The 16,836-nt window shown below is 39.7% G+C and overlaps 1 protein-coding gene across 1 annotated transcript; it reads right to left on the minus strand.

The window, feature by feature from the left end:
- Positions 1-3,938: 3,938 nt before the first annotated feature.
- LOC147894998 (large ribosomal subunit protein eL34) lies at positions 3,939-4,862 on the minus strand. The gene is made up of 4 exons (XM_087383534.1): positions 4,719-4,862; positions 4,534-4,613; positions 4,341-4,450; positions 3,939-4,241 (listed from the first exon to the last, which is right to left on the minus strand). The coding sequence occupies exons 1-4, from the start codon at positions 4,795-4,797 to the stop codon at positions 4,142-4,144; spliced, it is 369 nt and encodes a 122-aa protein (XP_087239660.1). The 5' UTR covers positions 4,798-4,862; the 3' UTR covers positions 3,939-4,141.
- Positions 4,863-16,836: the final 11,974 nt, after the last annotated feature.

Raw genomic sequence — 16,836 nt, forward strand, 5'->3', positions numbered from 1 at the left:
TTGGATGCAACACATTAAATGTGTGCGCATGCGTGCGTGTGTAGGCAAGGTTCAAAGAGAAGAGTGGAGTGTAGTGAGTAAGACAAGCTTCTCAAACATACCCAAGGTCTAGGTATGTATTTATTTCTTGAGCCTCAAGCTTAAGCTTAAACTCCTCTTGCTATGAAACTTGTATAAAGAGAATTTGGAGATTTAAAAATCTTCTAGTGCGGTGTTTACTAAAACCTCACTTTTAAAGTCACTTTCATACAATCAGTGTAATCCCTTGACAAAGATTTGGATGTGGACATCCATATGCACCCATACTCTCTTATTTCATGCTTGGCCAACTGCTAACTATATGGGCTATTGTAAGTAGCTAATAATAGGTCACTTGATCTAACAACTTCGAACGTGCCACATGGCTTTGCAAGATTTTAGAGTTTCATAAAACGCTGTAGTGTTGGCCAAGCAAAAATGGCTTAAAATATATATTAGAGAATAGCTTGAAATGTGGGCTAAGAAATCGAAGAGAGATCAAAAGTGCTCTGAGTGAATCTCCTGACATAACTAAGTTTATGAAGAGCGATTGGACAAGGCTCACACAAGATCAATCACTACATAAACTGAAATTCATTAGTAAAAAGGTAGAATTTGTGAAGAAAACAACACAAATTTTATTTTATTTTTTGGTGGAAGATTAATTAAATGATAAAAAAGTGGAAATACAATTAAGTAGACGCGCGAAGCGCTCGAAACGCTATAAGCACTTCCCACCACCTAGCACTATAAAACCCCAACACCGCCAAAACCTCGGACATGAGATTAGCAGTCATATCATCCTGAAGTGGCACTCCTTTGAAAATCAAAGCATTGCAAACTTTCCATATGAACTTAAGTTAAGGGTCAATGTGTATGAAAGCCCAAACACGAATCAAACATGGATTGAGATTGCCATGATCTCCCAACAGAGCCAACTTCCAACGAAGACAAACAAGCAATTGTGCTCGATGCAACCACCTCTGAAAAGCCCACCAAAGTCTCCTCACCACCACACAACCCCAAAAGAGGTGATAGTGGGATTCCAAAGCTATTTTGCAAAGAGAGCAGATTGGAGAGATAGGTCACCTCCTACCAAGCCTGTCCTTAGTGGACAGCTTACAAGTCACCAACCTCCATAAGAAAACTTGCAAACACACTAGTTCCCAATGTCTCCACAATTGTTGTTTCTTGGGATACCAATGCTTTGTTGAATCTAAAGTCATGAATCATCTAAGGTGAAGGGGCCAATCTTGTGCAACCCTATCTTTTTCATAGTTAAGGGGTCATGCCTACAGTTTTTTTTAATGTTTTTCAAAATGCAAGGGCATCGCATGAATGGAAATAAAGAGGATTTACTTACCTTTTTTAATGAGAAAAATATTTACTTGTGGAAAACCATCAGGCCAATTCTATGCCACATTTAGACTATTTTAACTTTTCATAAGAGCTTGACACCTAAGCATATTCTATTTTTCATGCCTCTTCAATGGGTCTTTCCATGGAGAAGACAAGGGAGGGTGATGACATTTTAAAGGCACCCACCCCTTTACTAACCCCTTCACCCTATATGCACCTTTTCTTTTTCAAATCAAGGTCTTGTTTCTTAGATTTCATATGTGATTAAGTGCCCATGACTTTTCTTGTTAGAATCCCTAATGAGTTGCCCCTCACCAAAACCTTTCAAGATACTCTACAAGAAGCCCCCCTAGGGAACTCCTATAATCGCAACAATGAAACAAGATAGGCAAGGAACAAAAAAGGAACAAATAATGAGGAATTGAAACAAGAAAAGCTTAGAACCCAAGACAAATAAACATCCAAATAAGAAACTCAGCCAAGATTAGAGAAAAAATGAAATTAAACAAGAAAGGAGGGTAAGCACACCAACAAGAAGAACGTCATTGAAATAATTAAAACAAAACAAACAAAAGGAGGAGACTTGAAAAGTATAGCCCACATATTCAAAAAATAGGCAATCAATAAGGCAACTTCCAAGGCAGGGGCAGCTGGTCACAACTTCGACAAAAACTCTTATAGCACTAGCATGTTCACTAAGGTGACAAAAAGAGGAGAAACAGTGTTTACACATGGAGGAAGAGAGATGAATGAATAAATGTTAGGGATAGAAGAGAAAGTCACAAGAGGCACTTTTGACTTTTAATCCCTCCCCTCGCAGATGAGCTACAAATTGGGACGAGAGGCTTTAGATTACAAAAGAAATGCACAAAGGGGTGAAGTAGATATTCAATCCTCTCAGCCAAAATGATTTACAAACTGTATTTAGCTCACATGAAAGGAAACAATTTGGGTTTAAAAATGCTCATCTCCATCCAAGGGGGGAGGAATCTATGGAAAAACAATGGCCAGTATGTAAATTCAGTACTACAAATCCTCAGTTAGTACAATTTGTTAGTCATAAAACACATCAGGATCCAACGCTTGGAAGGCAGCGGTTATGTAACAAATCCTCAGTTAGTAAAATTTGTTAGTCATAAAACACATCAGGATCCAACGCTTGGAAAGCAGCGGTTATGTAACATTGACCTTTGTGTCACCATCACTCGTCACCTTATCACTTAGAAAAGGTCTCCTGTCAAAAATCCTGGGAGTTGAGCCGATTACACTCCAGTTTGGTACAATAAGGCTCACTTTAATTAAAGCCACCCAGGCAGGAGCCAAGTATAATGTATATACCTGTGTTTCACCATCACTCATACTTATCACTCAAGAAACGCCCCTCATTTCAGAGATCATGAGTACTGAGCCACTTTTACTCTGGTTTGGTACAATATGGCTCAATTTAATTAAAGCCACTTAGGCAGGAGCCATATATATATATATATAAAGCCAACCAGGCAGGAGCCCACTTACACTCTAGCATAATACAATATGGCTCACTTTTATTAAAGCCCTAATCAGGCAGGAGCACTATATACCTTTGTAAGACTAGAATATATCCAATTGTACAATTTAGAATTTTTGTTGATGTAAAGTCCATTGAACATTCAGAACATCAAATCTCAGAAGTCTTGCAAAAGGTTTGTAGATGAGGTAAAATAGAGCAAACAAGCTTCGCCATCAGACAAATCCCCTAATTAAAATCCTGTGTTCTCACCTATGGTTTATATCCTGATTTCACTGCCAGACTTCAATCTGTTAAGATCTTTGCTGTCTCTTGGGCATGCAGACAAGGTGACTTGACTTCTAACTGAAAGTACACTTACCAGGAAGTCACCTCGGTAAACACACATACATACAACAATATTGCAGACTTGAAAACTCACAAGGCTTGGGGAAACAAACCACAACTCAAAGCTTTAAGGACTGACCCAGTACCATTCTGTGACCAGCTCATGCAAGCTCCTTGTCCTAGACAGTCTCTATCTATACATCACTAATTCAAGTGCTACCCTGAGATACACATCAAGGACTGCCATTAACCCCCATTGATGCAGACAGGAGTTACTTGAAAGCTCTGTGCTGCTTTTTTATTAATTCACAATGAAAACTAGCGATGTGCTACGCTTGCAATAAGCAGAGTGAAAGCACGCGTTACACTTCAAGAAACGGAGCCACAGCAACCAAACGTCCAAAACAGATAGGAGAACCTAGAGGCATGCTCAAGTTTGCATCACTCTGAAGTATCTACTAAGGGAACATGTATTGATAACAAACTCCATAGAACCATTCCTACTTATGATGAAACAATAACCTTCTGCAAACAAGATCTCCACAGACGCCACATGGTCAGATGCGGCCTCTCAGACTCACTTCCTGATAATTCTCACTGTCCACGGAGAGACTTCTCACAAAAATGAGAAGGTTCATAAAACCAGTAGGGGGCACTCAAGATAGATATAAGCAAAAGACACTCTTGAAATTTTCAACTCAAAAGACTTCAATACTAACTATAGACATTGAAGACTAAAAGAAGGTAGCGAGCTTCATTCAAAATTTTGAAAGTTCCAAAGATTAATCCCAGCGCAACATAGCAAAAATGAAAGACTGATTGATGCCAACATCATTCCGACTTGGGGCGCCTCTAAATGGTCGAATCAGAGCAAATGAAATATGTAAGTCAATGTTACGATGTTTGCAGCACAAATTCATGTTACATTGTTTACGCTTGTGCCTTTGCGGCCAGCTTCTCCTTGGACTTTTGAATCTTCAAAACCTTTTTGACAATCTTTTGCTCCTCCACTAGGAAAGCTCGTATGATTCTGCGATAAAATACCCACAATTCATCTCAGGCAGGAGATTCATAGGATAAACCTAAGACGCTCAATCAGAAAAATACGCATGAAACCCAGGAGGAGTACCTCTCTCGAACAGCCCCGCCCGAAATGCAGCCACCATACGCTCGGTTGACCGTCTTCCTGTGTTTGCTCAGACGAGATCCTTTATACTCAGCTGGTCTCAAGTGCGGAATCTGACCAAAGGACACAACACGTTAGGGCGAGCAGCGAGAGCGTTGCATGTGGAGAACCAGGATGGAGGGTATCGGAAACGCACCCCCTGGATACGTTTTCCGGTGACGGCACACTTGGGGCCATTGGCGCGCTTTTTGGCGTACTGGAAAACGAGCCTCCCGCCTGGGGGCGATCAATAGAGAGAGTGAGAGGAGGACGAGCACAGGAGGTGAAGAAGGAGGTGGGAAGAGAAGGAAAATTATGCAGAAAGGGAGGGAAGGAGAGAACCTGGAGTTTTGACGACGCGGGTCTGGTTGGATTTGGTGGCATAGCTGTGCCGGCGACGATAGGTAAGGCGCTGCACCATGGCGGCTGCTGCTGCTGCTCTGAAGACCAAAGCAAGCAATGGCGAAGCTGGAGCTTGCGCTTGCCCTTGCCCTTGCCCTTGCCCAAAACAAAATGACTGAGAAGAAGATCCCACTCTTCTGTTTGCTTCCCCATATCACTCTCACGCCTTTGCCCTAGATCCAACGTCTCTCCCTTTGCCACGTGCCTCACGCTTTGTCGTCCATCTCACTTTGTGATCTTTTTTGGCGGTCCTATGGCGTTGTAGTTCATTTTCTTTGTTGCTGGGAGTTCATTTGGTCAATTTAACCAAACTTTAGTGTGGTGTAAGTGAGGTTTAGTGAGAGCTTAGGTGGGTTAGGGTTTTTTAGGGTATACTGTTTGTTTTGTTGTGGAGGTCGTGACTGCGATTTTCCTCTTCGGTTGCTCTCCCGTCGATGGCTCTCTACGCCGTCTCTTTGGGACGCTTTTTCTCTCCAGTTGCTCTCCCTCTAGTGGCTCATTGAATGCTGGAATCTGGTGGCCCACTCTCTCTCCTCTGCAGTTCTCTCCTGGCCTTTGTCGCTCATTTTCTCTAATGGTAGATGTGGCTTAGTATTCCAGCCATGGCGGATCTTGCATGCGGATCTGAGGGACGGTCGCGCTGTGTGCGGATCGTGCATGCAAGTCTGCAATATACTATGTCTGTCTTCCACGGGCGAATCTAAGTTGTCATTCGTTTATTTCTTTCTAGAAGTATGCTTGCGAATGATTTTGGGCATGTTTGGTCCGGGTATGCAAGCTATGAATGTGAAGACGAAGTACATTTGGCTGGATCCCAATCGAACATTCTTGTTTAGTGTAGTATTTTTAGATTCCCCACATCTAACGAGCATTTCTATGCTTTGTCAGATGTTTAAGGGGATTATTATCAAATGAATGGGGGCTTATCGTTTCGGTCAGCTGATAGCTGTATAGATAGTGCGTGCTTCTTGCTGTGTGCATGCGAGGCTCGTTTTAATAATGCGTGTCTATTTAAGCGTTCCTTCTTGTGAAATGTACACGAGTCTTGCTGGTTAGTGTTGAGAAGGTGGTCTTCTCTGCTGATGAGTCTTGCTGGTTGTGCTCCCTTCATTTTAGACGTGGAAATGGCCAACTATGAAGGTCTGGAGCTTTTCTAACTCTCACCTAAGAAAAGTGCTGATGTTTGATCTTGTGCTTGTTTCGAGGGTAGACATTTGTTAGGTCTGTCCGTGTATGCTGTCCTATTTTCAAACTGCTTCTGAGCTCTCAGATCTTTTCGTACTCCGCTGTGTTTGTTGTACTATCCTTTTCACAGCCAAAAATGATGGTTTAGTAGTTTAGGTCTAGTGGAATGCTATGTGAACTGTGGTGGTGTGGTTGGCTTCTTGTGTTTTGACCCAGTGTGCCTAAACCTGTTCTAATGTGCTTTAACTTCATTCTGGTTTACTCTAAAGTAGAGTAGAGTGGTTTGCCTGCTTGAGTAGGTATATTTAGGAGCCCCCAACATGTATACATTCACTACGAATAAAAAGTTCTAAAGTTGTATATCACAAAATAGTTTATGATCTGCAGAGGAACAAAGAGTTCCTTTGTTCGAAGTTGTATCTTATTATTTGGATATCTAATATACATTGGAATCCTTTCAGAACCTCTAAGTTATTTATTATTAATGTCAATCTTCCATTTTATAATTTTCAGTTTGTATCATATTGTATATTGTTGTTGTTGCAATTCCAACATAGTTAAAACATCTTGAAAATTAGAGTATTATATTTGATCACTTATTTAAGTCATTCTTTTTAGAATTATGTAGGTTGTAGCTAATGATTAATGTCATTTTTAGACGCTTTATTTCAGTTAAGCAAGCAAATATATTGTATTATATAGTTTCAAACATTCAATTCACAGCAAATTAAAATTGGTACATGCCTTCAATGAACAGCCTTCATCTAAAATTAGCTAATATGAGGTTGATGAAGATACTTAACATTGGAAATTTTCTTTATATTTGTATGACAGATTTGGAACTGTTGTCCCCTATGACAAACTGAAATTTTTGCTCATTTAGTAAATAGTCCTATTCAATTAGTTTTGTTAGATGTTCGTGTCTCAGCATACCAGGATACATGAGTATTCACATTGAAATTGTAGACTACTATCTGTCTCTCAGCATACGAGAATACATGAATAACTTTAGATTGAAAAATCATCTTGGAACAATGTTGCGGTTTTTTTAATAGATAAATACAATAGATAGAAGTATTTAACTTTCAATATGATTTCCTAATGTTGATACTCTGCTGTGATCTGCGTTGTTTGTGACTGCATCCTGAAAACTATATAACAAGGCATCAAGCATTGAAAGGAATCATTTGAAACATAGAGTAGCTTTTCAAAGCGTATTGGAAAATCTAAGGAATTTAAAGAAGTCTACAAATGCTGGCTGATTTATGACTACAAATTTGTTGTGAACAAAGGTTTATAGTGTTTCACATTCAAAAAGGAAGAATGCTGTAACTCAAGAGGCCTCCCCTTCAAACACTCATGTTGCTAGTCCGTCTTTGACTAATGGTGTTGCCTTACTTCTAGCTTCTTCCCCTCCTCCTATTGTCCAAAACAAGAGTCATGTGAAAAGAGCTTTGTTTGAGTCACCCAGTTCTCACAAAAGGAAGCTAAGAATTGTGACAGTGAAGGAGGAGAGAATCCCTCATCCCTCCCATTGGTTCATAATGTGCCCTTCCTTGGCTTGTATGAAGTAGAGAATTGGGTGAAAGAGGACATCCCGCCACTATAGGAAGATGTCCTTGTAGTGTGCAACCGTTTGTTTGAGTGTGAAATCTGCATGAGGGTATTAGCTATTTATGGACTTGTTCGGCAATGCAATCCTCCTTCTCGGCGACATGGACCTCATTGTTAAGAATGCCACTTTTGATAGATATACATGGCACTTTCATGCTCTCAAATGTCAACTATCCGAAGTGCTTGAAAGTGGACCTTGCAGGATAGAAAAGGCATAGGTTGTATAACTCCACATCGAGGAACTCTATTATACTGATTTCATTAGATTTCTCAATGTCGGGGATTGCATTTGTGTGATCAACTTCTTGGTCTGCACAAAGAATCCTAGGAATGATGGTGGCACTACTGAGTATAGCATAGCCTTTGATCCCTCGACTCCTATTGAGTGCATTCCTCCTTTCAGCGTGGTGTTCGAGATCTATCTTGAGCAAACAATCTCAGAATACAAGGAAAAATGCAAAAATCTTATTAACAAAGGTGAAGGCAACCAACTAATCGTAGCCACATTAGTAGTCACAGTGATAAAGCTTGGCACGTCCTACAAGTAATGTGATGGGATTATTGTGGGAGACGGGGAGTATCTCGAGGATCTTATCATAGTAAGCTTCTTCTCTTTTGTGTCGTGTTTGAGAGCAATTGAGTCATGCACCTAGCAGAGCCAAGTAATTATTGATTGTGTTGGTATCTTTCATCATACTTGCAGCTTACTTTTTGGACCAATAGGTGTGTTGACTACATTAAAGTGGCTGAAAGATTTAAGGTCTTTGGTGAAGCGCAATTTTTTATTCACAATGTGGGTTGCAAGAACACGCAACCCATTGAGTTGAACATGGTGGACATTACTATCATTGCACCAATAAAAGATTTATATCTCACAATTTTCCTACAACATATTGGCTACGAAACCAAGTCCTAACTTAAAATAGTTGATACAACATAGTGTCTTTAAATTGCATGCTCATTTGTAATACTTAATGTATTGACTCGTTAGATTTTCATACAAGTCCTTGGCACACTTTCAGTGACAGGTGTGAATGTTGCTTTGTATGAGCCTGCTTGCTCTCTTTGCAAAGAGAACAGAATCTCAAGGGAACATGAAAAAGTGATTTGCTTGGCATGTAACAAGATAACTTCACTTGTAAAAATCCCTAAAATCAAGGCTCTTGTAAGAAGTACCTAGGGAGCTATAGTTGAGGTTATCTTGAAAGACAACATAGTGGACAAGGTATTGCAGTTGCATCGTCCATTTGTAGATCTCCTTCAAGACAATACTCACTTGTTGAAGTCTTATCTTTTCAACAAAAAAGTTGGTCGCTTCTTGATCAACATGTTTGGTATGGTGACTGCATATATTGCACTAAAAGTCAAAAGGTCCAAGAGGCAAAGAATTGAGAAGTTTTGTAGCTTCATAGTTCATTGTATTTGAACTTTATATGCATTAACTCATTGAGTTGCTTCTCCAAAGTTATTACGTCCTTGTATCATTCTTGGAAATGAACAAACTTTGGAATTTCATATTTTAATACATTGCGATTTCTTCTTCTTTTTAGTTCTTTTTTATCTTTAACATCTACTTCACAACAAATCATCAACCTTAATACCTTCATCATTCATTGTATCAAAACTTTATATGCAATAAACACTTAGTGTTTGCATCTCTTAAATTCTTTTTTTCCTTAACTTTACAAAACAACAATTTTCCAAAAGAAATACTCTCAAGTGCTTGCAATATATTCTTTCCTCTTTTTGACATCATTTTGAGCATCAAGAACTCGTTCTCATAACATTGTTCTCACATAAATTAACATATCTTATTTCAAATAGTACACCTAAAGTGAATTATAAGAAGTCATTGTGTGACATACATATAGATGATGACTTTGTCTCCCAATCTCCTAACAATAAGTGCATCTTAATTTGTATTTCTTACTTTCTAAACTTTCATATCTTTAACCTATTAACCACGGATACCAAAAAAGAGAGGAGAGGACACGTGGTAGCTTGGAGGAGAAGAGCCTGCCACGTGTCACGAAGAAGGAGCTCTTGGATGGAGGCTTAGAGGGGGGAGGAGGTGGAAAGACAAGAGGTAGCTTTAGGGGCAAGGAGGAGATAGAAGGTCAATGGAATGGAGGAGAGGGAAGGCCACCTTTGGGAGAAAGGAGGAGATGGAAGGTTAATGGAATGAAAGGAGGAGATGGAAGGTCTCAGAGCCATGGGTTAAGACTTAGCTAAAATTTAAGAATCAAACATCCACCTTCAGATGGGGAGTGGTTGAGGATGGTCATGCATCTTTGCCCGTGCAAAGCATAGGTTTAGTACTCGTTTCCATACAAGCTCTTAAACTACATGTGTTTCGTAGGCTTATCAACATCTTGGAGACCAACAATGAGGAATCCAATAAGTGGAACAATACATTCCTTGACTCCCCCAATTAACCTAAAATTTATCCTGAACTCACAAGTGCAAAATCAAAGAGGATATTTCCTCTTCTCTCCACATAGGACATCTTCTTAATGTCTACTTTGACAGAGCTATTTGCATTTAAAATAGAATTGTTTCACGACAACAATGATATTGGCTATCAATGCTTTGAGAATGTTAATGTGGAAGGCAAGAAAATAATAATTCAAATTGCAATACAACATCCACACATGAACATGTTTCCATGCACAATAGGTAGTAACTTTGATAGAAGAAAAATATGGAGTGATGAAATGGAAGCAAGTTTGAGAAGAATTTTGTTAGAAGAAAATAACAAGTCAATCAAAGAAATGATGAACACCATGAAAACTCTTTACCCTACAATAAATATATCTTACACTTCCATTAGAAGGAAAGTTTCCCAATTAAAAAAGACTTTGACCGAAACACAAGGCAATGAGCCTATTCAAGTGTTGTAAGAAAGGAACCACACTAGTGTTGAATCCCGTTCTCCCTTGCAACCAAAAAGAAAACGCAGACGTTCAATCACTATTGATGAAAATGTCAATGAAGAAATTTACATCTCTATGTTTTTGCATTGTTCAAAATATGTAAAAAAATACTTGAAAGAAATAAAGGACACACCGATAAATGATTGCTACTCTTGCGAAAGATTGGTTTTTAGGAAGAATAGCATCTACCTTTCCAAACCCAAATTCGATTGGATTTGTTGCAAAAAAGGAAATGCAAATGCGTTCTACAAGGAGAAGGAATACATAATTTTCTGTGATTGTGATACATTAATAAAGCATAACTCAATTCCCAAGGACTTTGTGCCAACACATATCACTTTGAACAAACCATTAGTTCCAGTCAATCAATTGAACGAAATTGAGGAACAACTAGTCACCCCTAGGATAGCATTCATACAGATCAAAGAATTGGGTTTCAATGGACAACTAGGAGTCTATGGCAACATCATGAATGTAGTAGATGATACGAACAAAATCCAACATGTTCTTCCATGCTTTTTGGAGGACAAAGCTGCAATAACCATTGGAATTAAAAAGAGAATAGAATATAAATCCACTTACGCAATAGGCAATGTTCGACCCAAAACTCTAATGAGAGCTCTTAATGCTCTCATAGATTGACCTTCATATATAGAAAACAATGTCACTATCAATCATGAGTGGTATAAACATGTCCTAAAGATGCAACAACTTGACTTTAGTACAAACTCAATAGAAAGCACAAACAATAGTGAAGACAATGATGAAAATGGTGGTATTGACACTGACACATAGTGACTACGAAACAAACGTGACTTACGTTTCTCCAGGGGAGAATCAAAAGCCTTTGGGCCTTTTCCAGAATAAGCATAGCAAAGAGCTGAATTTTCCAACACTTTTCTTCTGATGTCCTGGACATGTTGATAATGAGAAACTTACTTATTTGGACATTGTGAAATGGGAAATCATGCACAAATCTCTGAAATTCTCGCACAACATTCCAAACTTGTTTTTCAAATCAATCAAGGTTCTCATACATCAAGTTATGCGATCTATATGGGTACGATTAAGAAAAGGTATGTTGTAAAACAAAGTGTTGTATGCTAAAGACGTGAAGAACAATGCTAACATAGAAAGCATTCTACAATAAGGAATAGGCTATCAACACTTTGAGAGCCTTTGGACTTCACCTAACTACAAAAAACTGAGGAAAGAAGCATTTGCAATGATGAGGTAGCTAGGGCCACCATCCTTCTTCATTACATTCTCGTGCACCGAACGACTATGGAATCCACTAGTGAACGCCGTCCAAACAAGATACAATTCCAACACTTGCAATGTTGCCCAAGCCCCGACAAATAGTGAAATCACCCAACTAGTCAGAAAACATTCTACATTCTGCACTAGGTACTACGTGCACAAGCTACAATTAATGTTATCTCTTCTCTTAAAAGACTCTACAATACTAGGAAATGTTGTTGATTACTTCTCTGTTACTGAATTCTAAAGTAGAGGGAGCCAACATGAACATGGAATTTTGTGGGTAAAGAACGCACCAACATACAATTCTGAAAACAAACAAGAATTGATAAATGTCATAAATGAATACATCACATGCGATAAGAAATTCTTAAATGAAAACATAAAAGAAATACAAACACATCAACATACAACAACATGCGCAAAGAAAGAAAAGAAGAATTGCCAATTTAACTATCTGAAACCTCCCTTGAATGAGACAATGATCCTTACCCCTCTTGACAATAGAGATAGAGCTAAATATCAGCAGATATACCATAAAATACAAGAAGAAATTTGAAACTTGGAACCAAATAGAATAATATAGTTCAACAAATGTTTGGAACACTTGGACATAGACTTGAAATCATATGTGTTGTCCTTACAATCTAGCATCACAAAAACAACTTTGTTTCTCAAACGTGACCCAAAAGACATATTCACTAATGCCTTCAACAAAAAAATAATATACTTATGGCAATCTAACATGGACATACAATTCATTATGGATCCCTATGCAGCAACATCCTATTGCACATCATACATGACTAAAATGGACAACACAATAACTCAAACATTGAAGAGCTTGCTTGCAAGAAAACTCCACCACACAAGAACGCATGAGGAAAATGGGCAATGCATTTCTACACTCACAACAAATGAGTGCACAACTTGCTTCTTTCATTACTTTATCTTTGCCTTTGCATAGATCCACATGAGATTTTCAATTCATCAATACAAACGAGAAACAAAAGAGAGCATTCTTTTTAAAATGAAAGGACAAACTCCAAAAACTTCCCAACGACTCAATAGACATATCTTATGACAAATATATCAGAAGAACTCACATGGAGGACAATATATGTCTAGCAACATTCGCATCAAAGTATAACCACTCATAACACAACTGCAAAAAAAGGAAAACACCAAAAATTTTAAGGTTTGTGAAGTTTAATAAATTTAGGGATCCCGACACTTACTACTGCGAACAATTATTGATATAGTACCCTTTCAAAGAGAACAAGAACCAAGAATTACATGGAAGTTGGCAGATAGCATACCATGCAAGACTAGAAACTATAGAAGAAAATAGGATGAAATATAACTATCAATATGATGACAATATAGAAGAAGAGAAGATTACAAATGATACAACACAAAAAGAAGATACTAACAACACCTATTCTATGCAAAATGAAAGCTACAAAGAATATTACAACATTGGATTGGACATGCCTACATTACAAAAGCAAACAAGAACATACCATTTCGTTATAAGCATAAAACAACAAATTTTGCTAGACAACAACGAATACTAATCGCTCTGTGAACAAAGAGCAAAGAGTCCAATTTGATGATGTTATGATACGAAAAAGGCTGGACCCTTCAGTCAGGTTAATTTGTTCCTCATGGGAGGTGCTGGAACATGAAAAACATACTTGCTCATTCTACTAGTGCCAGGACTACTTCGCCATTACACAACCAAAACATAATGGACATAAACCACGACTTGCCAAAAGTTTTGATGCTTGCATATACAGGAAAAGCAACACAAAACATCAATGGCAACACAATACACTTTGCATTGCATTTGCTCACACATACCAAAAACCTAACATCCCTTCCAAGAGAAAAACTTGACACACTAACGTCACTCTACGAACAAGTGCAACTCATTGTTTATGACGATATTTCCTTGGTAGGAAAGAGACTATGGACTTTGCAGACCTCAGACCTCCTATGCTCTTACGCCTTCTTTCTCTCCCCCTCTTATGCTCCCCCTAAACCCTTACTCTCTTAATCTAGTTCCTCAACCCTTTTCCTCCATGATCTTTGAGGGAGACGTGATTTCCACCATGTACTCTACTCTAAACCTTGGATTCTCCTTCTAACCTTGAAACCCCTTGTGAACCCTGGAACCCCTTCTAAACATTGGAACAAGTCCTACATGCAACTTATATATGCACTGTGAAAGAGCCAACATGTGATCGCCACTAAGCCTAGTGCACACAAGATCAGCGGAAGAACTAAGGAGGCTCAAAGCACACTAAATAAGACATGAGAGGGAAATAGAAAATCTATATCTCTTGCAATGTGTGTTCAACAATACATGATAGGCCTCTTATAAAGAGAGTGCCCTTTGAATAGTCAACCATGTGGGATCCTCTCATCCACATCTCTCCTTGTGGATATCCTCAATCCACATCTCCACATCATGTAGTCCACATCCTAGGGTGGCTACCTTAATTCTTTCCTTATCACATACCTTTGCCCTTTAATCTATGTGCTCATGGCACCATATCTCAACACCACCCCTTGGTGCCATGATCCTTTGGCTACTGCAAGGTGGTCAGATGTGAGTTACATTCCATCACCTCCCCTTAGTGCTTGCATTGCTACTTAAGGTGGTAAAGTGTGGTTTTTACATGTCAATACTTCCCCTGGGTTCTTTCATAGCTACTCTCAGGTGGTCAGGCTTGATTTACAAAACATAGGCAAGGTTGGCAAGGTTTTTCGTTTCTCAACACATGTTGTTCCTGTCATTCTGCTCATGGCTTGATGATGACCCTGTTGTCTTCTTCGATTAATGCATGATGCTTTGTTCTTCCATGTGCCTTAATGCTTTATGTGTGGATGCCATGTTTCGGGCTATGGTCATCTCATACACTTGTGCTTTTGGCATGCTTATTGCATTCATGCGTTGCTTTTCCATTTGTTGCAAAGGTCTTACCAATTGATTTCTTTCAATATTGGCAGTGTCTAATTGCATACAATGATTCTGATCTAACAGGCATGTAGAGCTCAAAAAGATGATCATTTTTCCTTTTTGGAGCATGTGCAAATTCCTCTTAGATTGCAAGTTACGGCTTGTCGAAGTCAGTGATCGAGAAATGGCCCTTGAAGATGTGGCACACACGTCCATATGCTGCTTTGCAAGATTGTGCTTGGCAAGGGGCCCTATGCCACCTAGCAATCTTTTGATTGAACTGAATTTACCCAAGTTTAAGAAAAACTTAACCATGGTCAGATCTAATCTTGACACGTGTCACTCGGATGACATGGCAGAGGATGAGGTAACTTAACCGTGCTTAGTGAACCAAGGTTAATACTTGAACCATGGTTAGTTGTTATCTTTGCCACGTGTCAATTTTCTAAGAACCTTAGTTTTCTAAGGTAAGGTATTCTTCTCGGTTGAGGCGCGTAAGGTCAGATGCGATGGCGCGACGTGAAGAAGCTTTGTGAAGGCTTTTCTTGGAGGTGGCTGGTGGTCGCCTGTGTGCTGGAGCTATGGCGAGGCACAGCTATTCAGGCTGGGAGTCGCCGCTTGCTGAAGCGGGTTTGCTGATGAAGCTGTTCAGGTTGGGAGCCACTTGCTGAAGCGGGTTTGCTATCGAACAGTATACCAAGGGAGGTTTGCCAATCGTTGTGTGGCCTCAGAGCTGCAAATTTCTGCCATGCGCAATCGGCTACTGTGTGTTGCTACCGACAAAGGAGTGTCGGATTTGGGTGTGCCTGCAGCGTTGCCTAGTGCGCCATTAGTTGTGGGTCTACGTGAGTATAGGCAAATGGTTTATTTCATTGATGGAAGAAACTGCCCATGAGCTGCCCTGCTGTTGTAGGAGCGCTACAGCTCGTTGGCATTGTTTGAAGAGGTCGCTGGGAGGAGACGAGCAGGTAGTCAGAGACGAGGAAAATAGAGCTGGCTGGTGTGGATGTTGCTGAAGCAGAAATTATGGCTCATGGAGAAGATTCGTTGAAGGAGGCTTGGAAACTGGTCTCGCTGTAAGGTCGTTGCTCCCCTATGTTGTGTTGTGGTCAAAATCAACAGCCCTTCAACCTCAGCTCCTTTCACACCGAGGAGGTCAATGTCCCTATCAAAGACACTTTGCCACAATGGTGGGTAGTCATCGCTAGCTGCTATGACAAGCAGGAGCTGCCTTTGTTTCTTAAAGAGGCTTGGAAGCAATGAAAGGCCTTTGTTGCTTGTCAATGGAGCAAAAATCCGATGGAGTCGTAGTCAACTAGAGCTATTGGAGCTGTGTCGCAGGAGACGAGGTCTTTGGACCTCTCTTTCTACTCAGAACCTCTCAAAGATGGGTGTAGGTAGAGCTTCGGGCTCTCTTTCTCAAACAATAGGATAAACATTCACTCTCTTTTTCTCGAAATGAATGCTCTCACTCTCACACGGAATCTTATGGGCATAATCTCACAAACTCTCCCTAACATCAAGATAAGAGTGTGCCACTCACTCTAAACTACCTAGGCTTGTGGGCAACCATATGCTCTGATACCATGTGAAAGAGCTAACATGTGATCGCCACTAAGCCTAGTGCACACAAGATCAGCGGAAGAACACTAAATAAGACATGAGAGGGAAATAGCAAATCTATATCTCTTGCAATGTGTGTTCAACAATACATGATAGGCCTCTTATAAAGAGAGTGCCCTTTGAATAGTCAACCATGTGGGATCCTCTCATCCACATCTCTCCTTGTGGATATCCTCAATCCACATCTCCACATCATGTAGTCCACATCCTAGGGTGGCTACCTTAATTCTTTCCTTATCACATACCTTTGCCCTTTAATCTATGTGCTCATGGCACCATATCTCAACATGCACATCCTAGATGCAAGTTCTACATGTAGAGAGACGTCTTACAATTCCTACACGTAGAGAGCAGCTCTCCAAAAGAAAGCACAAGTGCCTATTCCTCCGCCAAGAAATGAGAAGCCAAGCACATCAACATCAGGTACATATCCTAAAATAAAAGAAGATCTATATCCTAATGTAGAAGTGGAAAAGGC

Source organism: Dipteris shenzhenensis, chromosome 13, assembly GCF_047967505.1.
Source record: "Dipteris shenzhenensis isolate YYH24624 ecotype China chromosome 13, Dip_SZ_1.0, whole genome shotgun sequence".
Taxonomy (NCBI): Eukaryota; Viridiplantae; Streptophyta; class Polypodiopsida; order Gleicheniales; family Dipteridaceae; genus Dipteris; species Dipteris shenzhenensis.

What these genes read in the sequence shown, in the direction of transcription:
- LOC147894998 (XM_087383534.1), bottom strand. Translation starts at nt 4,797, where the DNA reads ATGGTGCAGCGCCTTACCTATCGTCGCCGGCACAGCTATGCCACCAAA. An exon ending in CCGCGTCGTCAAAACTCCAG is followed by an intron (nt 4,614 to 4,718) that starts GTTCTCTCCTTC and finishes GATCGCCCCCAG; the next exon opens with GCGGGAGGCTCGTTTTCCAG. An exon ending in CCGGAAAACGTATCCAGGGG is followed by an intron (nt 4,451 to 4,533) that starts GTGCGTTTCCGA and finishes TCCTTTGGTCAG; the next exon opens with ATTCCGCACTTGAGACCAGC.